Below are 25,000 nucleotides of genomic sequence, written 5' to 3' on the forward strand. Positions count from 1 at the left end.
AATATTAAAAGTAGGCTACACAGATTAGTATTAAATATTTCATAGAGTAATACCTGGAGGATGATTTGGCAATAGCGTAAAAATTATAGCTTTTATTTTGACTTTCGGTTCAGAGAATAAGACTCGCAGAGAGATGATAGACTACAAACATAGTGAGTGGTGAAAAAGGCAAACTAAGTAAAAGAAAAGGGTTGTAGTCGAACATGTCAACAGTGACATCTAATGGACATTTTAGGAACGTCAGTCGGCCTAAGGGTTATAAAGACTATAGATGGGATGTTTTCTATCAAATAAATATACAATACCAGTCAAAAGTTTTGAACAGTAAAATCTTTCTTAAAACTTTAAATTTTTTAAATATTTAAAAAGTTTTCTATTTGAATATAGGCCTATTTTAAAATTTGTATTTATTCCTGTGATGAAAGCTAAATTTTCAGCATCATTTCTCTAGTGTTCAGTGTCACATGATCCTTCAGAAATCATTCTAATATGCTGATTTGCTGTTTAATAAATATTTATTTATTATTATTATTATTATTATTAATATTTAAAACAGTTGAGTACATTTTTTAGGAATCTTTGATGAACAGTAATCACCATTTATCTGAAATAAAAAGCTTTTTGTAACATTATATACTATTCAAAACTTGGAGTCAGCATAATTATAATAATTATTATTATTCTATTCATTTACTTATTTTATTTTGAGGAAAGAAATTATAGAAATTAATATTTTTCTTTAGCAAGGATGCTTTAAATTGATCAAAAGTAACATATGTTACAAAAATAATTTCATTTCAGATGAATGCTGTTTATCTGAACTTTCTATTCATCAAAGAAACCTGAATCATAATAATAATAACAACAATAATAATAATAATAATAATAATAAAACATGTTTTTGAGCAGCAAATCAGTAATGATGCTAAATTCAGCTTAAATCACAGGAATAAATTACATTTTTAAATATATTCGAATAGAAAACAGTTATCAAAATTGTACTGTTTTCGCTGTAATTTGGATCAAATAAATGCAGTCTTTGTAAGCAGAAGAGACTTAAACCATAAAAAAAATCTTACTGTCCAAAACCTTTTAACTGTTAGTGACTGTTTAAAAGCAATGTGGTAGGCTATTTATAGAGATTTTGTTTGTTGTTTACAAAAAAAGTCCACTGTGATCTGAAAGCAACAGAAGTTTTTCGTTTACAAGTATTCCACCCACAGATCCAAGTTATGATTCCTACTATGGCGAAGGTGGCTCATGAATATTAATTACGTTGTTGTTTCTCAACGGCTCTGAGTAGACCCAAGGCCCAGCCACCCAGCTCATCTCTAGTCGGCTGGCGAATCAACGAGAAGTGCTATGGAAAAGGCTTATGAATAATATTCCTGAATATTAAGTTGCAGGAAGGTTACCAAGCAACACCACCATGATCTAATTAATAATAATGAGCAGCTTTGTCCTAGTAAGATTAGCTTCCGATTTCCTGAATTTTGGCGTGATGTAATGTTGTTGTGGTTAGGAGGGAGGTAAGCTTTTACTGCAACACAGGCAAAGTTTGTCGGTGTTGTTCATGAATCGTTAGTACGCGTGGACTATTAAATCTTCCTTGCTATGGGGACCGCAGTGGGATATGCGCTGAGAAAATGTTTAGTTTATCTGTCAGCTGTAGGCATGATAATATTTGCGATCGTGCAAACGACCCTGTTGAAACTACTGTCAATCGTTTCCCCGGGACTGATGAAGAAAATTCATCTAAAAATGGGAGAGAGGTTTACGATGACCCAAAATCCCAAATTCAAATACGAAGACTGGGGTCCGACTTTCTTTTCTCCGGCGTTCATTAAAACCGTGATCTCCGTGAACTGGTGCTCGCTGGGCCTGGAAGCGTTTGAGGGACATGCGGCTCCAGACACAGCTTTATTCACCCTGGACGGACAGAAAACGAGCATTCATCGTTTTCTTAAAGGTACAGTAAATAATTTCTATAAATAATTATTAGTAGTAGTTTTGTTGTTACTGGAACTAATTGTGCCAGTCAAAAGGTTATAATCTTCTGCTCACAGGCCTGCAGTTATTTGTTCCAAAGTACAGCAAAATCAGTACATTTTAAACATATTTTTACCATTTAAAATAACTGTTTTCTATCTGAATATATTTAAAAATGTAATTTCCTATTCCTGTGATTTCAAAGTTGAATTTTTAAGCGTCATTACTCCAGTCACATGATCCTTCTGAAACCATTCTAATATTCTGATTTGCTGCTCAAAAACATTTATTATTATTATCATGTTGAAAACAACTGAGTAGAATTTTTCCTTTGATGAATAGAAAGTTCAGAAGAACAGAATTTATCTGAAATAGAAGTCTTTTGTAACATTCACATATCATCACTTCGGATTAATTTAAAGCATAATTGTTAAATAAAAGTATTAATTTCTATAATTTCTTTCTTATAATGTTTATAATGCTTTTTTTAAGATTTATTTTTTGGCATTTTTGCTTTTATTACGATAGGACAGATCAGACATGACAGGAAGCGAAGCCGGAGAGAGAGATGGGGGGCGGGATCGGGAAAGGTCCTCGAGTCGGGATTCGAGTCGGGAAGTCTATCGGCGCCAACGTGTTATGTTATAATGCTTTTGTATTTTATTTTTTCAGATAAATGCTGTTCTTTGAATCTTTCTATTCATCAAAGAATCCTGATAAATGTACTCAGCTTTTTTTAAATATTGGTAATAATAACAATAATACATTTTATTCCTGAAAAAGCAAATCAGCCAATTAGAATGATTTCTGAAGGATCATGTGACACTGAAGACCCGGAGTAATGATGCTTAAAATTTAGCTTTGATCACTTTAGCTTTGAGGAATAAATTACATTTTAAAATATATATTAAAATAGAAAGCAGTCATTTTAAATAGTAAAAATATTTCACAATATTACAGCTTTTGGATTTTGGATCAACTAATTATAGGCTTGGTGAGCAGAAGACACTTCTTTTAAAAACATAAAAAATCTTACTATCCAAAAACATTTGACTGGTAATATACGTTTTAAACCCAATATTAACCTTGACCAGTTAAACTGTACAATGATAGACATGAAACTGCTCTTTTTGTTCTTTCACATAAAAAAATATAACATTGTGTAGACTATTCTTTAACTGTCGAATGTATTTAAACAGATGTTACATTAAAAACATGCATTTGTATAGTCTATACACCCTATTTTTCCCCATTTGTAAATTTTATGGGCCAGACTTCCTGTCTCATCCGCATTCTATATTTTGTTTTCTGTACAAAACAGCTCATTTTGCTGTTTGATATTGCAAACTTGTGTGTCTTACCATATTATTTTAATGTATTATCTTAATAATTAACACACTTTGTAGTGCAAACAGTTTTACCGTCTACTGCACATTGTTGTTCTTCTCATTATTTCCTATAGCGGCTAATGAACTGGAAGTCTCACCAATTCAGAAAAATTAAGAATAAACACTTAACTAATTAGTAAAGCATTACATCCAACAGTTACTAATGCAGTCTTCTTCACAGGGAACCGTCCACTGGTTCTGAGTTTTGGAAGCTGCACATGACCCCCGTTTCTCTACAAACTTGATGAGTTCAAACAACTTGTCAAGGACTTCAGTGATGTGGCAGATTTCCTCATTGTTTACCTTGCTGAGGCCCATGCAACTGGTAATGGAAATAATATCTCAATTAATTTGCTGTAGGCTTGGCGGAATAGTAACAATATGGGTTAATCTAACCTGAACGTGCCTAGAATACAATGTAGAGTACTTTACTTTAGAAATTCTTCTCTTTTGTTATAGATGCTTGGGCCTTTGCAAACAACGTCGACATCAGCGTGCACAAAAACTTGGAGGAGAGGCTGGCTGCGGCCCGGATCTTAGTCAAAGAAGACCCTCTTTGCCCTGTGGTAGTGGATGAGATGACAAACATCACTGCCAGCAAATACGGAGCCCTGCCTGAGCGCCTCTATGTCATTCAGAGTGGGAATGTTATCTATCAGGTGAGCATTTTGCAGTGTAGACAAACTGCACAGAGAACAGGAAATGCCTCCAAAGCTTCATAACTGCTCTCGTGAGAGTTGCTAGTGAAACCTTTGGAACATTTTAACCTTGGCCACTAGCTTTTACACACACTCTTCCTCTTGTAGTAAGAGATTGCACAGGTTTATGGAGGTGAAAGGTTTGGAATGAGCTGAACAGCTTGAGGCGAAAAAGGTTTTATAGTCGCTTGGGTCTGTTCTTTTGCTTTTGTTGCATTTTTGATTGCCAGTATTTGTATATATTTGTATGTATTCATCAGGAAGTCCACAGTATGGAAGAATTTTCACACACATTTTTATTTTTTCCTAACAGGGTGGCATCGGACCTTGGGGTTACAGCCCTGAAGTGGTTCGAAAAGTTCTAGAGAAAATTAAATAAAGGCAAAAAATGGAAGCCTTTAATCCATATTTGCACTTATTTGAAATTCAAGTGCCTGGATGCATTTTCTGAGTCCTTGTGTTTGCTTGTGACAGATACAGATTAAACCAGCTGGACTCTGTACCTTGATGTTTCAAACACAAAGGGATGAAAAATGTAAGTAGGTTACTATATTTAGCGTATATTATTTTAACAGAATATGTAACCAAAATATTTTTGTAAACGTTTGATATATATTTTGTCTGCTTTAATGCAAATGCGTAATTATTATTCAGGCATTGTATTCAAAGACCATATTAATGCGATTGGCAGAGACTGTGAAATGCATGTGCTTTTAAGATTGTTTTCTGAATTTGTGACTGTAAATGATGCTTACAGTGTAAAACTGTGTAAACTGTAATCTGATAATTCAGTCATTTGTTTTAAACTATTTTAGGAGCACAGATTTCACTATAGATACTGAGTTTTTAATAACTATACAAATAAACAGTCATATATATCATACTACAATCAGTGTATGTCATTATATTTTATAAGGCATGACAACTTTACTTCATATCAATGGTGTGTGCTTGTCCTTCAGTGAAAAGCGTGTTTTAAACTGCTCTTTTAGCCATGCTTGACCTTTCAAATATTTCAAATGATCTATTTTCAGCACCACAGTTTGAACAACAAAGAAACTATAATTCACAAGGCAATATAGGCTGCATTGTGAGGCAGTTAAGGACTACTTGAATATCCAGTCAATGAACCTGGAAAAATATGCAAGAGCTTCAGAAAATTATTTATGTTCAGTGTATTAAAGGTATTTGAGGTGTACACTTATCTTTAGTTTTAGTAATCTCATCAAACTGGTCACAGCTAAATCTATTATTGACCTGCCATTTAAATGACTGCTAGTAAAAATAAACATCTGTAAATAAACAAATGTCATCTGCTATGGAATATGCTTACATAATACATTTCAAATGCATGTTTATAACCCTCGCACAACATTGATGAAGCAGTAAAATGAGATGATGGAGGGTATATGTTTATACAGTGGTGGCAAAAATGTTAGAACACTAGTATTTTCAACAGCTAAGAAATAGTTTTAAGTCAGTTATGTCTATCTTTTCCTGCAGTGTGTCAATAGGAAATATCAGTTTACATTTCCAAACATTCATTTTGCAATTAATTGTAATAATCCATTGAGGTTTTTGTTTGAAGAACTGTGGCAACATCTCAAGATGCTTTATCAGACCAACATGCAAAGCTACCTAAGAAACTACTTGCAAGTGCAGCTAGGGCGAAAGCTGTTTTAAATGCAAAGGATGGTCACACCAAATGTTGAAAACTGCCTAAAACTTTTTAACAATACTGTAGCTTTACAGGAAGGTTTCTGGAAGCATCTTGGAGACATTCCCACAGTTCTGACAGTTTTGTTTCTTAATCTCATTCTAAACAGTCTGGATGATGATGAGATCAGATCTCTGTGTGGAGCACTGGCTGTTGCACAGGCAAACAAAAATCTCACTGGATCATTACAATTAATAGCAAAATAAATGTTTGGAAATGTAAACTGATATTTACTGACACACTACAGCAAAAGATAGAAATAACTCACTTAAAACCATATTTTAGCTGGTGTAGTGGCTTAGCATCCACTTTGGTGGCTAGACAAAAAAAAGGCTTGACGCTCACAAAAAATCCATTGTCCACGTAGCGGATTTGTCCAAACTTGAGGTAATGTTTATTAGATGAAAAACAAAATCTCAATAAAGTAAAGGATTACAAAGATATAAAGTGGATTGGAGACAGAATCAACATGTGGAGTCAGACCGCGAGGTCAAAGACTGTCACTTCCTGTTTAGCCACACCCTCAGGTGACATCATAGGTCTTTTATCTCAGAGGCCTTGCATCTCCACCTGAGCCACTAGATGGGATCAACTCAAATAACACATAAAATTAAACAATTATCTTCAAAATGAAACATACAGCGTTTTAGCTCCTACAGCTGGTGATAATACTAGTGTTCTAATAATTTTGGCCACCACTGTATATATAAACAGATGTCTGGATTTTAGACGTGTACCTATTTTACCTTTCATTTACTTCAATAATTTAGATTTTAGCAATTCTAATATATTTGTGAATGATAAACAACTATAAGTTCCTGTTCTTTAGCCCCAACAACTTTAACCTTATGACTGCATTTGTACTCTGGACTCACGTCACATATTGTATTTGGCTGTTGTTGGTTCCTCACTGAGGTGCAAACTCTACAGTCTGATCCAAAGGCAAAGTCTGACACCAGAATTGCCTTTCATTATTTTTTTAAGTTAACATTTTTCTTAAGGACTAAGGGTAAAACTGGTTTACTAAAGCAGCTGAGCGGAACACAGATATGCAAAGCCTTTAATAATATAATAAATAAGACAAAACAAACATTAAAATCAGTTATAACAACTAAAAGAGGTTTATTAATTCATTACCCTTTCAAAAACTAGGCTTATCCTGGTTTTAAAATCTTAAAACACCATTTTTCAGGTAAGTGTGGGCGCGCACATTGTATGGGTTTGGTTTCTGGTCTCATCTCTATTTTTAGCTGTACAAAATGGCTCGTTTTGCTGCTTGATATTACAAAACTGGAGTCTTGGCGAATTATGAACACTGGTTTGTAGTGCAAACAGTTTTACAGTTTACTGCACATTATTCTAATTCTCATCATTTTCCCATAACGATGAATAATTCGGAAGTCTCGCCGATTGACGAATTAAAGAATACAGTTAGAAACTTTCCATCACAGATTTGCACAAAACTTTGGTGCTATTTTAGAAATGTGGATTAAAAAGTATTGCGAAATGACGGCGTTTCCATTGACCGATGTTATGCGACTGAAACGTAATTTTTTCCTCTGGCGATAAGTCATGGCTATGGATTTTTGTGGGATTTTGGCTACCTGTAAATGCTGAAAAAACATTTCCATTACTGTTTTGCGAAATATTCCTTTTTCGCATTGCCTGAAAAACCACCTTATGTGAGCGTAAAAACATTTATGCGATATATGGGAGTTTTGCGCAATTGACGCGTTTCCATTTGGAGTATTTTCAATTTGCATAATTTAAAGGGTAATGAAAACACGGCTAGTGAGAGTAAAACTATTTTTACAAAATTATTTACAATAAAGTTTTCTTTACTAATTAAAGTTTAGTTAATCTCTGAACACTCTTAGTTTCTGTAAATTGAAAACAGTTTTGAAAGCAGACATACTAGAAGAAACCCATTAGCCTAGATGGGGCTAGGGGCTTCAAATATTTTTGGGGTCATTAGGGGGTCAAAAAGGTTGCAAACCACTGGTCTAGTGCATGTTTACTCTGAAATAAATTTTCTGTGGGAATGGTCCCTAATGCCATCATTGGTTTGTAGAGATTAAGTGCCAGCTGGTTGAGCAAAACCTGTAGAGCTCTTACGAATCAGTTCTGCCGCACAAGTTGCGCTGTGTCCACTGTGATCCTACTGGACATTTTGCAGAAGAGGAGAGCGAAGAGTTTCGCCAATGGCTTCTTACGCCATGCTCTGCCTATTAAAAACATTACAAGCATTGTACCATGAGTGAAAACAGACAGAGGCTTGAGACAATTTGGGAACAACTTTATCTTACATCGAAACTGGTTCACTGATTCAAAGAGAATGATTTACATGGAAATCAAATGGCTGGATCTTGGCCCTCTGGAGAGATGCTACCCTAAAGAAGTCGGGGAACATCAACAGCTTTACATCATTTCCCAAAGTTAAAATCATTTCACATTGAGCTTTCCCTTTTCTCTTAAAAAGCGATCCGCTGGAAACTGAAGGTAGGCTGAAACGCTGCTTTCCTGTTTGAGTTAGTATGAACGACTGAAAAAACATAAGACAAAAATCCTCAAAGGAGCCAAATAATTTAGTAGTCAATATATAAACAAGCCTATTCAGCCCACAGTTAAAAGAATGATGCACGAGCTAACAAAAGCAGTGCAAAACAACTACTAAAATGTAAAACAATGACCAAATGTCTGTATAAATAGAATAAGTTACCATTCTAACTGTAGTATGACTTTGTCTGATGTCGCTCAAATGAAACCTAATACAAAACAAATCCAAACACACTAGAGTCTGGCTTACAAAAGCAACATCCTTACGGGACGGCGCCTCTGAACCAACATCAAACCATTTCAGAGCTAAAACAAGAGGCACATGGTAGGGAATTACATATATAAAAAAGAAAAACATGATATGGGTATCTTTAACCATCACAAATTCATCATGACATAATCAAACCCAACGACGGCCGAACATTTTGCAGGGAGACCCATCCAGACGCGTAATCCAGTCACCCGCCTGAGGAGCTCTGAGCAGGTCTCATAGGTAGTATGTTTGTCAGGGTCAGCATCTGAGAGGATCAGCGTATCATTCAGTCTTTGTCCAAAGATTGAGACAGCAGTTAAATTTCAGAAAAACAAGAGAACATGAAATCAGTGCAGAAAACAAAAAGAAGTCATCTTCAGGACGGCACCCGTCAATGCAGTTATTCCTTAAAAGCAGCTGCTTATAATGCTTGAAGACAAAAATGACAGTGTACGAGTAAAACACAACTGCGAGTCTTTCCCCGTTCAGAAAAGACCCAATTCTCTCACCACTTGATGCGTTTCGCTGGAGAAAAATAAAAACAGGTCATCGAAAGGCAATAAAATATTCACAGAATTCAAGGCCACGTATGAGAGTTCAGTGTCAAAAAGTCGGAGGAAGTTTCGTACGTGTAAACCATGCTGAAGTTGGACGTGGATGTCGGATTTCGAGAGAGAGCGAACTGCGATTATTCCTCTTCGGCACAAAATGTACACACATCCAGCGATTATGTCAGCAGTAACCATACTTTTCTTCTTAATGAGAGATGGCCTCTGAGGGGAACAAGAAAACTAAAAAAATCCAGGAGCACTGAGTCACATTTAGATCTTCTGATCTTAGAGAGGAGAAAAGGTTTGCTAGCCATTTAAAAAAAAAAAAAAAAAAAGAAACAACAAAAATCATTTCAATATTGCATGAGACCACGTGTGAGGACGCAGAGCAGTCCCACCCAATTCCATTTCCTGTACATGTACTCTGTCTATGTCATCGATGGCCAACTGTGAGTTTCCAGAATGGAGCAAACAGACTGGCATCAGACGCTCATGGTCATGGACGGAGAGTACTGCTGTAAAGACAGACAGAAACAACTCAATACACTCCACAGGAAAAATATAATGCACTTTATATCAATTTGGTGATTGTCGCATTGTGCCAGCATACTTTAAGTTGTTCTTGGTAATGACACAGTGTTAAAGGTATAGTTCTCCAAAAATGGAAAGTCTGAAAAGACCTTTGTTCACAAATTAAGATATTTTTGATGAAATCTGAAAGCTTTCTGACATTGCATAAAGAGCAACGCAACTACCACGTTCAAGACCCAGAAAGGTAGTAAGGATTAAAATAGTCCATGTGGCAACAGTGATTTAACCGTGATGTTATAAAGCTACGAGAATACTTTGTGCGCAAGGATAACAAAAATAGCACAGGGCCCGTGTTCACAAAACATTCTCTCTTACCACTAAGAGTTCTCCTAAATAGCAGTAAAAACTTTTAGCTAAGAGTTTTCTCTTAAAACCTATTAATAAAGCTGCTGAGACAAACTTTTACCAAAGAATAGAAAGAAGTTGCTATGCATGATGTCAGCATGCCTACTAACCATGCACACAGTGATTGGCTGATAGGGAAGGAGTCTCCCAGCAAGCAATAGTCGTCATTTCACCGTCTGGCTTAACTATAAACCTGATATAGTCCGGCTATGTGTAACCCACTTCCAGCCCAAACAATCTTGAATTGCATGCCATTTTTTGGCAAAATAACTAGTTAGATGTATGATATTCCATCCTGTAAGCAAACTCAGCAGCGTTTACAAGGTTTTATGGTTTAATTTTTGTAATTTTAATTTGTCATTTTTAAATTGATGACTAGTCTAATACTGGGATATTTGTAGACGTCTATTAAATTTTCACTGACAGCCCAAATACAAACTTGTTTTAGCCTAGACGTCTGGGCTGTGTTTTCACGGCTAATAGACGTCTTTTAGACCAAAAAATGCTTGCTGGGCTCTGTCAGAGATTTGTTCATAGAAATATTGTAGAGCGTAATATGTGACTCTGGACCACAAAACCAGTCTTAGGTAGTGCGGGTATATTTGTAGCAATAGCCAAAAATACACTGTATGGGTCAAAATTATTGATTTTTCTTTTATGCCAAAAATCATTAGGATATTAACTAAAGATTGTGTTCCATGAAGATTTGTAAATTTCCTACCGTAAATATATCAAATTAAATTTTTGATTAATAATATGCTTTGCTAAGAACTGCATTTGGACAACTTTTTCAGTATTTAGATTTTTTTGCACCCTCAGATTCCAGATTTTCAAATAGTTGTATCTCAGCCAACAATCAACAAACGATACATCAGTGGAAAGCTTTCAGATGATTTTAAATCTCACTTTCGAAAAATTGACCCTTATGACTGCTTTTGTGGTCCAGGTTCACATATTATGTTGCCAAATTCAAATAAAGTATAACTATTTTTTTTTTTTGCCACATTAAAATACAGATTTTAAAACGCAGGCTAATTAAACACATATGTTCAGCTGATTGTCAGCCTTTTACATGTGCGCTTCTCAAAACAATTAGCCAATATGCATATAAACAGCCTTTTTATTAACAGAATAAAATAATCATGGCTGATAGTAAGATATGCAAACTTAAAAGAAAACCAAACTGGATGCAAGAACAGCTGTTACTGTAACAAGGATATAATCAAAGAAAAATTTAACCTCCAAAGCCAAAAAGTTGCATGGGAAAACGTGTGCAAATAAATGCAGAGTGTTTCTAAAATGTTTAATTAGGCAGATTGCCAGCAACATCCATTTTAGGATAGCTGGGATTTGGTCATAGTGACATAGGAGTCCTCTTCACTACTCCTAATGTTTTACAGATTTAGAACACTAAAACACTTAGTGAAATACTCTTAGAGAAAAAAAATTAGGAGTCCTAATATTAGGACTGACACACATTATTTTTAAGATTTTCTCCTAAATCGGCAAGGTATGAGCTACTTTTAGCCTTAAGATGTTTTGTGAATACAGGCCCTCCTTCATAACATTGAGGTTGATCCACTGACTATTTAAACAATGTCCTTACTACCTTTCTGAACCTTCAACGTGTCAGTTGTGTTGCTATCTATGCAGGGTCAGAAAGCTCCTGGATTTCATCAAAAATATCTTAATTTGTGTTCTGAAGATGAACAAAGGACTTACGGGTTTGGAATGACATGAGGATGAGTAATTAATGACAGAATTTTCATTTTTGCGTGAACTCTCTCTTAAAGCGAAACAGCTAGCATTTCCAAAACACAGCTATAATATAGGGACCCCTAAACGGAGGCAAGATAAAAATTTAATTTTAATGATTTAATTATTGGCTTTTCATCAACTCACAAACCCCAGTTTGGGAATCCCTGTTCTAATATATAATGTAAAGGAATGTAAAAGTTAGTGAATCTTACATTCTCATTCTGAAAGGAGTGAAGGTAGCTGCCTCCTACATCCTCATCTCTTGGGGTCCCGGGTGGATTGCTCAAGCCACTCATGTTGTTAGGAGAATTCTGATGATGAGATGTGAAATTTTATCGGCAAGTTCTCATATAGAATGCAAAAAAGAAGTGGATAGAGTGCTGCAGGGCTGATTTAGTTTTTTAGACCAATCTGGAACTTAGAAATACCGTGATACCCTGACAAAAAGGTCTTAAATAGGATTTATCCATTGGATTAGGACATTAAGTGATGTGTTTTCTTGTTTACAATTCTCTCCCTATTTATGATTCTTCTTTTTTTTGTTCATCATGATAATCTTCACAAATGAACACAACTAAATACAATTGGCAATAGTAAAAAGCTAAATTAGGCTGTAAGTGAACTACACTATGGCATGACGTTAACATCCCCATCACTCACTAAGCTTCTGAAAAGAAAAAATATCTTGAGCTTGTGTTTACCACAAACCCCATTTCAGGCATTTAACCAAAAACCCATTGATAATTTACTCGCCCTCCATATCATCCAAGATGTTCATGTCTTTCTTTCTTCAGGAAAACAGTCCAGGATTTTTCTCCAAATAGTGGACTTCAGTGGTGTAGATTCAAGGTTAAAAATACAGTTTCAATGCAGCTTCAAAAGGGCCCCAGCTGGGGAATAAGGGTCTTTTCAAGCAAAACATTTGGTCTTTTTCTTTTAAAAAATTCATATTTATAAACTTTTTGACCACAAAAGCTCCTCTTGTCTAGCTCTGCGGTGTGTATGCGTACTCCAGTTCAATACAGTTAGGGTATGTCTAAAAACTCCCATCTCATTCTCTCATCAAACTTTAAAAACATTCTACATCGCTGCAGAAGTACCGACCCAGTGTTTACAAAGTGAACATGCAAAGAAGTCAAACACCCTTTACAAAAAAAAGGTAAAACACAGACGTAGGACGATTTTGAAATTGGTGGAGAAAATAAGTATGCATGCGCATCGCAGAGCTAGACAAGATGAGCATTTGTGGTTAAAAAAAAAAAAGGGGAAAAAAAGACAGATTGTTAGCTAGATAAGACCCTTATTCCTTGGCTGGGATCATTTAGAGCCCTTTGAAGCTGCAATGAAACTGCATTTTTAACCTTCAATCCGTTGAGCACCAGAAGTTCACTATATGGAGAAAAATCCTGGAATCAAAAAAACTTTATTTCTTTGTGACTGAAGAAAGACAGACATAAATATCTTGGATGACATGGGGGTGAGTAAATTATCAGGATTTTTTTATTCTGGAAGCGGAGTAATCCTTTAAGATTAAATATACTCTATTAAATAGTCTTGAACACATCTAATTGTGACTTCAACCAAATATAATGGTGATAGTATTCAAATATTATTAGACAGGTTATAATCACCTTTGGAAGGCCATCCAGATCTCCAGAACCTATAAAGGCAGAAAATGAACAAATAAATAAAACGTTTTCCCAAATATGTGACCCTGGACTACAAAACCAGTCTTAAGTAGCACAGGTATATTGTTGCAATGGGCAAAAATACATTGTATGAGTCAAAATGACTAAATTAAAGTTTCTTTTATGCCAAAAATCGTTAAAATAGTAGGTAAAGATCATGTTCCATGAAGATATTTTGTAAATTTCCTACTGTAAATATATCAAAACTTAATTTTTGATTATTAACATGCATTGCTAAGAACTTCAATTGGCCAACTTTAAAGTCGATTTTCTCAATATTAAGATTTTTTTGCACCCTCAGATTTCAGATTTTCAAATAGTTGTATCTTGGCCAAACCCTATTCTATCCTAACAAATCATACATCAGCTTTCCGATGTATAAATCTAAGTTTAAAAAAAAAAAATTGACCCTTATAACTGGTTTTGTTGTCCCGGGTCACATAAGCTCTTATTTTTTCTTAAACTTCAGACATAACCATATGTATTTATAGCAGCTTTACCTCCATTCATATGCATCGGGTCCATTCCTGCCATGGCCCCTAGGGGGCCCTCAGAGCCTGGGCCTATGGGAAACTGTACAAAGAAGTAGAAGTACAAAAAATTTAGGAAAAAAAAAAAAAACAGACAAGTTCTGTCATCAGACAGTAATAATGAAAAAGGGTAACATGAACGCAGCCAAGGGCACGTCTGCTGCGCTAATGTACTACACTAAGCAATTTCTGAATGGTGTGCCTTTGAGTAATGAGTCAGCAGGTCTGTCTCTTACACTGTTGCGACCTCCGCCTCCCGAGTTTATCATGGTGTACAGGTTTTCACTGGAGTTGTTGGAGTCTGAGAATGAGAGATGTTTCATTAATGGAATGGAAATCTCTGCATGATCCGTTAAACGATCAATATTTAGCTTTAGGCAAATCTGACATTTACGGAAATCAGACTTAAACTAAATCCAATAAAGAAGTTTATGAAAGATGCTTAGCTGAATTACAGTGTGTTTTCTGAACTGACTGTGTGGCAAACAGACCTGCTGGACTGGGGACAATTCCAGGTGTTCCTGGAGGCCCCCCTCCTTGTGGACCCTGGAGAAACAAATGGATTACAGCTCTTGAGTCATACTCCAAAATCTTTATGTATTACTTTAGTAATAATAATGTGGAACTTTTTTCTTACCCCATAGGCACCAGGAGATGGTGATGAATATGGCATCTAAAACAAAACAAACAGAATTATGTTTGGGTACGTAGCATTCGATTATAGTAACAAATGTAAAAATTGCAATAAAATACTTAAAATTAGTTTAGACTGTAATACACTAAAGCCATTTTGACTCACATTGTTGGCATTTGGATTTGGCCATGGTGGTCTGCCATTTCCAGGTCCCCTGCAAAACACAAGATAAGGTGCATTAGGATTCAGTTTTCATTTAATCAGTCATAAACTGCTGTTCAAAGGTTTAGAGTTGGTAAAATTGTTTAGTTTATTTAAAAAAAAGCCGCTTGTGCTCACCAAGGCTTCATTTGTTTGACCAAAAATACAGTAAAAACAGTAAGACTGTAAAATATTTTTACTATTAAAAGTTTCTATTTAGCACTGACATTTTGTGTATTTGAACTCTTTCCAACAAATGACTGCATGATTTTGATTTTTCACACCGAGGACAACTGAGGGACTTGTATACAACTATTACAGAAGGTTCAGATGCTCACTGATGCTCAAGAAGAAGAAAAAAACGATGTATTAAGAGCCAGGGGTGTAAACTTTTGAACAGAATGAAAAATTCTCTTATTTTGCCTAACATCACATTTTTCATTTAGTACTGCCCTTTAGAAGCTACAGAACATACTTACAGGTTTCCCAAAAGACAAAATAAGTTAAATTTACCCTGATCTTCAAATTCAGCTCTTAACGCATCAAAGCATTTGAACCTTCTGTAGTTGCATGAGAGTCCCTCAGTTGTCCTCAGTGTTGAGTTAGATCTTAAAATCATACAGTCATTGTTGGAAATGGTTCAAAACACAAAAATGCTGAAAAACCAAAGAATTTGTGGGACCTGGAGGATTTTTAACATGCATTTATTCCCTCTTATTTTGGTAAAATAATTAATATTTTGCAGATTCTGCAAGGTGTATGCAAACTTTTGACCTCAACTGTATTTCAGGATTATTCAGTGAATAGAAAGTTCAAATAAACAGCATTTATTTAAAATAGAAATCATTTTGCAACATTATACATGTCTTTATTGACACTTGATATCAATTTATCATGTCCTTGCTATAATAAATAAAATTATTAATTTTACTAAAATCTTACCGACCCCAAAATTTTAAACAGTAATCTATATTGTCATAAAAGCTCTTACATGTTCACTCCTGGCATCCCAGGGCCCATTGAGTTGTGTGGTGGTCTCATTCCTCCTCCAAAACTCTGGGGGCCGGGGCCCATGGGACCCATTCCTCTAGGAACATTCATCCTCTGCATCGGCCCTTTAGATAAAGTCAATTCAGTCTAGGCAGTCTGCAGCTTTAAAATATGTTGGGAAAACTCAGATGTCATAACTCAGTCTCACCCTGTAGTCTGGGATCCATGTTTGGGAGCATTGGCTGGGCAGCTGGAACTCCACCTGGGGGCTGAAACATTTAGATACACATTTAATTTGACATTTTAATTTAAGCTACAAAAGCTGACATCAAGAACATGTTGATGAACTCACCTGGTTGCCCATTCTGATGGGGGGTCTTGGTCCCCCACCAAAGCGAGGTGACATGAAAGGCTGCAACACAAAATCAACTTGTCAGAAAACTCTAACAGACATTTTGTCTGAATCTAATGAAGTTGCAAGGATGCCTGCGAGAACACGGGGGAACCACAGCTCAGCAGAGCAGGCTAACAGGAAGACAGCGAGAGAGAAACAATACAGAGGGCAGAATCAGTCAAACGAAATAGTCCGTGTATAGACAGAAGCCGCTACCTGGCCGTGGGGTCCCATCATGCTGTTAGGGGGAGGAGGAGCGTGAGGGGAGGCCTGGGAGCCGGGAGGGCCCTAAGAAAGTGAAGAGACCACACGAGAGGAGAGCAGGAACGAGAGACCAAGCACGGGATAGGTAGCAAGTGATAAAAAGTCCAATGAAGAGACAAGAGAAAGAAAAAAAAAAGAGAGAGTCATTAGGCTATTTAAAGAGCTGGAAAGAGAACAACACCACAGAACGCACAGAGAATCATAAGTGACTGGTGGCTGAACAGCTAAACTCACACTGAAAGAGCAAAGCATTATGGACAAATTAATCAAACAAATGAGTCAACGGTGAACAAAAGGGATCAGCAAGAGCACAACTTAACATTTATGAAGAATTCAACAGGAGCATCAGAATTTAAATAGAATAAGACAATACTGAACCCGTCAAAAGCTGAGTAGTCAAAGCTGTTCCATCATAATTATTATTATCTTATAGAATCATTAATTATTATTGTTGAAATTGCATGTATATGTAATAAACCTTTCACATGTATAATACTTTCAAAAATATAACTGAATTTGAAATGTATAATTTTATAATATAATATTACTTCATTATTACTAAATTATAAATATCAATATTGCATGTAAAAGTTTAATTGAAATTATAAGTGAAAATATATCAAATAAAAGAATATCTAGAAATAGGGTTTTATATAAAATATGTAATTATATCTAAACAATAATACACTACCAGTCAAAAGCTTTTGAAGAGTAAGATTTAATGATTTTTAAAGACGTCTCTTCTGCTCACCAAGCCTGCATTTATTTGATACAAAGAACAGCAAAAACTTTAAAAATTGTGAAATCTTTTTACTTTTTAAAAAGAACTGTTTTCCATTTGAATATATTAAAAAAAAATGTAAATTATATCTGTGATCAAAGCTAAATTTTCAGCATCATTACTCCAGTCTTCAGTGTCACATGGTCCTTAAGAAATCATTCTAATATATTAGAATAATTATAATAATAAAAATTATTATTACTATCAATATTTAAAACAGTTGAATACATTTTTTCAAGATTTTTTGATGAACAGAAAGATCCATTTTTGATTATAGAAAGTTTTTTGTGGGGGTATTAAAGAAATTAATACTTTTATTTAACAAGGATGCTTTAAATTGATCAAAAGTGATGATAAAGACATATATAATGTTACTAAATATTTCTATTTCAGATAAATGGTGTTCTTCTGAACTTCCTATTCAAAGAAACCTGAAACAATTACACTCAGCTATTTTTCTTGAGCAGCAAATCAGAATATAAGAATGATTTCTGAAGGATCATATGACTGGAGTAATGAAGCTAAAAATTCAGCTTTAAAATCACAGGAATAAATTACATTTTAAAATATATTTAAATATTTTTATTTAAATAGTATAATAGTTTTTGCTGTACCTTGAATCAAACAAATGCAGGGTTGGTGAGTTGAAGAGACTTCTTTAAAAAACATTTAAACTTTTGACTGGTAGTGTAAACTAATTTACATTTAATACTATCATAATCATCCTAATAATAATATTATTATGTATAACACTTATTACAAAAAGATACAGAGAAACATTATTTCACTGTGACCAAACATTTGACTCCTAGTCTATGCAGGGTTTGAATCAGTGACATCTTAAAAATATCTCACAAGAGATGCGGTTTAGACAGAGCGTGATGATCTAACCTGGAAGAATCCAGGGGGCATGGGTCCACCTGGCATGCCATCTCCTGGTGGCATGTTCCCAAGAACAGGACTGGGGGCTGCTGCGGCACTCTGTGAACACAAATCATCAAGGAAAAAACTGATTAGGACACATCAGATCGGGGGGGAAAACACCTGGATATCTTAAAAACTGATCTTTTTCCATAGAAAACCAGATTTATTCCACAAGTAGAAAATGCAGCTTAATGCATTCTAGTGCTCATAAATCTGTGCTCTAACAGCAAGCAATAAAGCCAACGGCACAGCCACAACTGACTAGTGTAAAATCCAATTTTAAGGTCTACAAAACCAAGAGGAAAGAACTAGGTTTCAGAGCACAACAGGGATTTGATCATGCATATAATGGCAGTGGAAAAAGCACAGTGTGGTCTGCTGCCTGTCACACTTCAGCCTGAGTTAACCGAGCAAGGATTTTCAGAGAGCGCTGTGAAATACCACAGGAAGGAGGTAGAAAGAAAGAAAGAAAGAAAGAAGAGCAGCTGACCCTGATGGAGCAACACACATCAGAACCAGCCAATGGGAAGAGCCAGACCGAGACTGATCTGCAACAATGGATCAGCCACGCTATTCATTCAGACCATTCAAGTTCGCAGTTCAAGGGCCATAAGGCCTTTTTATTTCCTAATCACATTCTTACATTGTTATTGTTATTGTCATTACTTAAACAAAATAAACTGAGTATGTATTATTAATTGAAATTAAGCTAATATAAAAAATAAAATAAAAAACTTGTGAGCAGTGTGCCAAAATACAGTCCCGAGTTCCCACGTCGAGGACCTTTCCTGATCCCACCCTGCTCTCTTTGCTTCCTGTCACCTCTCCATTGTCATATCATAATAAAGACAAAAAACGGCAAAAATAAAATAGCAGGTTGGTTTAAAAAATATATATATATGTTTCAAATGTAAATATTTCTAAATAAAAAATAAAGATGTCAAACGCACATTAATACTAAAACTTAAATTAAAATAAAAACTTAAAAGAACACTCCACTTTGGAAATAGGCTCATTCTCCAACTCCCCCAGAGTTAATAATTTGATTTTACCATTTTGAAATCCATTAAGCTGTTCTGGCGATATCACTTTTTAGCCTGGCTAACACCAGACCACGTTATGACTTCGTCATGATTCGTGGTCTGGGAACCACATGTTCATTTTCTCGTATTTGAGGCGTGGTTTACGAATGATTCAGAGCCGTTTATTGGGCGACACGAATGTCTATCAAATGCGCCTGTGCGTAGCTCATAGCCAATCGTTTCAATTATACCGGATGACGCATGTAGAGCGAACGCCAAAAGTTGCTCTTTATTCAAAATAAACTTGCGTTCTAAACTACTTAGAACACTATACACCGTGTCTACACCGGACGCGACAGTTGCCGCGCCGCAACAGCTAAAGTCTGTCTACACTCGACGCGACAAGGCGACCGTTGCAAATCATTTAAACTTTGTGTGAGCACGTCATAAATAGAACGCGGCAGCAGATTACTGTCGGGGATTTGCCGCCCCGGGCCGCATCCAGTGTAGACACGGTGTAAGGCTGCATCGAAAGATAACTTAACGTCTGCTGCCATGCTGGATGCATAATTATTAACAAACTGCTTCAGTAAGTCGCATAGAAGGCGTCATCATCTTGCTGCTCCCTCCCCGTTCTGTGATTGGTTCCCTATCTTAGGTGAAAATTAGGTCCATGGTTTCCAGACTAGACTAGCAGCGTGAATAAAATCGCGCTGCGCAAGGCAGTATGGGGAAACCCAGGCTAATCACTTTTAGCATAGCATAGATCATTGAAGATGAGATCATTGCATAGATCATTATTTTAAAACACTTCTGCAGTTACATCGTGTACTAAGACCGGCGGAAAATGTAAAGATGCGATTTTCTAGGCCGGTAAGATTAGGAACTACACTCCCATTCGGCGTAATAGTCAAGGAAGTTTGCTGCTGTAACATGGCTGAAGCAGGCGCAGAAATATCACGCAGCACAACGTGACTAACTGCATGCACAGGGAGCATTCCTCGTTGAAAGTTCCCTAGCTGGGAACTAATTTCAGGTGCTTTGTGATATTACTGTGCCTGCTGCGCCTGCTTGACTATTACGCCAGAATGGGAGTGTAGTTCCAAATCTTATCGGCCTAGAAAAATCACATCTTTACATTTTCCGCTGGTCTTAGTACACGATATAACTGAAGAAGAATCAAGTTTTAAATAGGACAAATATCGAAACTCATTGGTTATTTTTGGAGGCGATGCTATTGGTCTAATAGGATTCAATGATCTATGCTAAGCTATGCTAAAAGTGATATCGCCAGAACAGGAGAACGGCTGAATGGATTTCAAAACGGTAAAACTCAACTTATTAACTCGGGGGGGTGTTGGAGAATGAGCCTATTTCCAAAAAAAGTGGAGTGTTCCTTTAAGACATAATTCTAAATATTTGGCTGACGTCACCAAGACTGCCATTTCCTGTTTCGAAAGGTGAGCAATCCAACAAAATGATTGGAAATTCTAGAAGAGAACGCCTACTTTTCACAGTCCAATCAATTCTCAAAGGATAAAATTAATTTTCGCCCTTCCCCTCCTCCCAAATGTCTTGCGCCGCTTGGAAAATCATATTACAGAAGCGAAATAGGTAGGAATGCCATTTTACACCGCCTTAGGATTAGCAAAATTTCTCATAACCAAGGAAAATCCTTTAAGGATGAGTTAAGCCAGAAAAACGTTCCTGGTTGTCCCACCCTGATGACAGTCCTCCGTGGGCAATCAAACAACATTTTATCACTAAAACGCTCGAAAACTAAACAAATTCAACACCGCATAGCTCATCCCTCCCTCACGCTCCAAGTTCGCTTCCATGCTTCTCGCTCCATCGGTCTCTTCCCTCCCTTTCAATCTGCCTACCGACAGGCTCCATGACAGCCATCAATCACTCTCCATCCCCACCGCAGCCCGAGGGGGAGTGTTTCCCCTGACACAGCATGAAGACAACATGGCCACTGTTTAAAGAGGGCGCAGCCTCCTCCCCCACCCTCTGGAGAATAAGAGAGCACAGACCTGACGCCACGGTCCCGACCACAGCTGGGCACAAAAGGCAGGAGGCACCGGCGATCACACCAGGACTTCAAAACAATGCCCTATAACACTCCTGTAGATCCAAACACGCGGCTAATTCTCGAATGACGGATCATGTTTTGCGTATCCCTGCACGGCAGCATCCTTTCAGATTAGGATGTCGAGACTGAGGAGCGAGGGTTTGATTTTTAGACTCTCTGCGTATGACCTCTGACCTGTGGCCCCTCGCTAAAGCCTGTGGCTAGACAACAGCAGCCGTATATTATTGGTAGAAGGCTAAAGCTTGAGATTTTAGCCTATGAGTCGCAGCATTCCTGTTGAGAAAATGCATAAAAATGAGATTTAGAGACGCTACAATTTGAATTTCATTCAATATGTGGACTCAGCTTGCCAAAAAAAAATGCTTTTATTTGATTTGTTGGTAACTTCATGCCACTGTAAAGGGCATCTGCCTGCAAACAATTTTAAAATCCATCAATAATAAGAGCTGTTCTGGCTTCAATCTTTGGTCACGCAGAACTTGATTTCCAATCAGCCTGAACATCATGTACATGACAAAGCTGATCGCATGAGAAACAGTGATGATCCATGGAAAACCCTGCTGACATCATTGCTATTATAGGGGTGATTACTACATCCTTCACGCGCGACACTGTACACATTTCCCTTATTATAAAACACAGAGACTCTTCCAGAGTCTGCAAGATTCACAGGCACATGAAATGCAATTTTGTCTTCCAATCTGCATACATTATGGAAACAGTCTGTGTATTTCCGTACTCACATAGTCATGGAAAGCCTTGGCCTCGCTTGAATGTTCGCATGTGTCTCTCCTCTCAGGAGCTGCACAGTAGAGGTCCCAAAAGACACTGAGGTGAAGAAAAAAGTGGTCAAATAAGCCTGCAAATGCTCAATTATTGGCTTGAAGGAATGGTTTATGCAAAAATTAAAGCATAATTTACTCATTTTCACATTAATTCAAACCTCTATGACTTTTGCTTCAATGGACTAAAGAAATGATGGAAAGTTATTACCTTAACAACAAATTGCAGTCTGTTTCACACAAACCTATCATATGGTTTAAAAAAATAGCACACAAGTTGCATGGACCAATTTTGTGAGACTTTACATGCTTTTTTAAGTTTGAAGGCTTCAGTCCTCATTATTGTAACTGCATGTAAAAGAGTGACCAGTACAATCTTCAGAATTTCTCTTTTTATGTTAAGCAGCATAAATAATAAATAAATTAAATAAACAGTTTTGCAATGACATGAAGGCGATTTCTATGACTTTTGCTTTAATGAAATAAAGAAAAGATTTTTGAAAATTTTTATTGCAATAACAATGAACCATAACAACAAAATTTTTTGTCTGTTTCTAAACTTAAACCATTTGTTTTAAAAAATATCACATAAGTTGAACCAATTTTATGAGACTTTTTACACGCTTTTTTTTGTGTAACTGCATGTGAAAGAGCGACCACAACAGTCTTCAGAATTGTACTTTTTATGTTAAGTAGAATAAACTTGTGTCATAGAGGTTTGCAACGACATAAAGGTGAGTAAATACTGATCACATTTTTTATTTAGAAGTCAAGTATTCTTTTATTTAAAAAAAAAAAAAGACAAAATACACTTAAAATCCTTACCACCACCAGGAATGCAGGAACCCAGGAGGGTCTCCCAGTGTGATGTTCTTTTCCCATCGGATCTAAAATGGACCAATAAATAATCTTTTAAAAAATACAGTCTATGAGTGCTAACACAATTTAAATTTTAATGTCAATTGTATGTGTGGTGTAAAGTATAGTCCTCCACTGAGATTCGGGTTCTTACTTCTGACAGGAAAGTCTGCGCAGACTTCTGAGCACCAATGTGTAACAAATACTCATAAACATACAAAGCTAACCTGCAAGGAAACAGAGAGAGTACAAGGTTTAGTTAGTAAAGCAACAATGGTTGAAGACGACAAAATTTAAGAAATCAATATTTTGTTACACTCCTCTCTGGTTTATATTCAAACAGTGCCTATAGTAAAAATGGAAATACTCCTTAAATTAACCCAAAAATCTGATAAATATTCATAATTTACATTATTAATTTATTTAAGTTTTTTTATTATTCATAACCTCCCCATTGAGCAAGGCTGCACCTCAAGAACATGTAAAATGCATAAAAACTAAACAAAAGACGGGTCCCACTCCCCTCCAAGACTGGCGTCTGAGGCAAAATGAAACAAGGAACACTGAAGCGCCCGTCCCGCATGCAGAAACTATTTCAAATGGCTACATTAAAATGTAGGTGATTTTTAAAAAGCACGTTTTTTTTTCCGGATCACATCACAATAACCAGAGGCGAAAGCTCTGTGCCATAGGGGGACCCGAGAATGGCGCACGGCCGGGCACTTTCGATTCAACGCTCACACGACAAGCCTATAGCAGCAGCATACGCTTCATATGCAGCCGTGCCTATACTGCCCTAACAATAGGCTACATCCAACACAATAACACACGCACGACGGGCGATGTTCAAAAGACCTTACTTTTCCCGAGCTTGACCATCCGATGGCACGACGGAGCTTTTGCCTTTAGGAAACATGTTTTTTGTGTGCACGGGAGAGTCGCCCGCGTTCGCTTTTCCTCTATTTTCGACAATTCATCTGTCACTGCTCCAGGTTCGACTGCACAAACTAAACACACTGACGCCTTCTCAACCAACCTTGACCAGTAGGGCGGGGGGAATTGTGTTGTTTGATTGACAAGGGCAAGTGACCAATAGCAGGGCGCCGTTTCTCTGACGTAGTGCCCTGCAGTGACGTATGCTCAGTGACCAAATAGTTCCTTCCTCCAATTTCCTGTGATTCTTTAAAGATGGGTTGCAATAAGCGCTCCACATTAATTAGCCCTGTGTTTGTTTACTGTGTTGCTTTAATGGGCTGCATGCTATGATAGTGAAACTGTGAGAAATCGCAATACAAACAAGGAAAATAAGCTGAATCATTCACTGATATGTATTATTATGGCTTGGAAATTATTAAAATAGTCTTTATGAAAACATACATATATGTATAATAAAAATAATTGTAACTATTAGACATATTTCCTATTTATTTGTTTACATATTTATTTACACTACCAGTCAAAAGTTTTAAGATTTGTAATGTTTTTCAAAGAAGTCTCTTCTGCTCACTAAGCCTGCATTTATTTGATCCAAGTACAGCAAAAACAATAACATTTTGGAATATTTTTACTATTTAAAATAATTGTTGTCTACTTTAACCATTTTAAAATGTAATTTCATAGCATCATTACTCCAGTCACATGATCCTTCAGAAATCATTCTAATATTTTGATTTGCTATTCAAAAAAAAACTTTTTTTATTATTAGAGTAGAATTTTCCAGGATGAATAGAAAGTTCAGAAGAACAGCATTTATCTGAAATAGAAATATTTTGTAACGTTATAAAAGTCTTTATCACCAAATCTTTAACTTTTGATCAATTTAATGCATCCTTGTTATATAAAAGTATTAATTTCTATAATTTATTCAAAAACTGACTCTAAGCTTTTGAATGGTATAGTGTATAAAGTTACAAAAGCTTTTTTTTTTCAGATAAATGCTGATTGTTGGATCTTTCTATTCATCAAAAAAAATCATTTTTTATATATTGATG

The 25,000-nt window shown here is 36.2% G+C and overlaps 2 protein-coding genes across 5 annotated transcripts; one reads left to right on the forward strand and one right to left on the reverse strand.

Moving 5' to 3' along the window:
- Nucleotides 1-1,502: 1,502 nt before the first annotated feature.
- On the forward strand, nucleotides 1,503-4,958 carry dio1 (iodothyronine deiodinase 1). Its single transcript, XM_073819140.1, has 4 exons — nucleotides 1,503-1,969; nucleotides 3,559-3,702; nucleotides 3,837-4,036; nucleotides 4,389-4,958. Exons 1-4 carry the CDS (start codon nucleotides 1,615-1,617, stop codon nucleotides 4,452-4,454), a joined length of 765 nt encoding a protein of 254 aa, XP_073675241.1. The 5' UTR covers nucleotides 1,503-1,614; the 3' UTR covers nucleotides 4,455-4,958.
- A 3,113-nt stretch (nucleotides 4,959-8,071) lies between these two features.
- On the reverse strand, nucleotides 8,072-24,016 carry ssbp3b (single stranded DNA binding protein 3b). Of its 4 annotated transcripts, none has more exons than XM_073818751.1 (17): nucleotides 23,870-24,016; nucleotides 23,164-23,236; nucleotides 22,977-23,038; nucleotides 22,113-22,197; nucleotides 18,220-18,309; nucleotides 16,500-16,571; nucleotides 16,242-16,301; nucleotides 16,098-16,158; nucleotides 15,891-16,014; nucleotides 14,864-14,912; nucleotides 14,702-14,737; nucleotides 14,556-14,610; nucleotides 14,301-14,365; nucleotides 14,035-14,107; nucleotides 13,478-13,506; nucleotides 12,059-12,157; nucleotides 8,072-9,664 (listed from the first exon to the last, which is right to left on the reverse strand). In XM_073818751.1, exons 1-17 carry the CDS (start codon nucleotides 23,923-23,925, stop codon nucleotides 9,635-9,637), a joined length of 1,119 nt encoding a protein of 372 aa, XP_073674852.1. In that variant the 5' UTR covers nucleotides 23,926-24,016; the 3' UTR covers nucleotides 8,072-9,634. The 4 variants fall into 4 exon arrangements, with proteins under 4 accessions (XP_073674852.1, XP_073674851.1, XP_073674854.1 ...); XM_073818750.1 differs by having other exon boundaries at nucleotides 8,072-9,667; XM_073818753.1 differs by lacking the exon at nucleotides 16,500-16,571.
- Nucleotides 24,017-25,000: the final 984 nt, after the last annotated feature.

The sequence above is a fragment of the Garra rufa genome, chromosome 15 (assembly GCF_049309525.1).
Source record: "Garra rufa chromosome 15, GarRuf1.0, whole genome shotgun sequence".
In the NCBI taxonomy this organism is placed as follows: domain Eukaryota; kingdom Metazoa; phylum Chordata; class Actinopteri; order Cypriniformes; family Cyprinidae; genus Garra; species Garra rufa.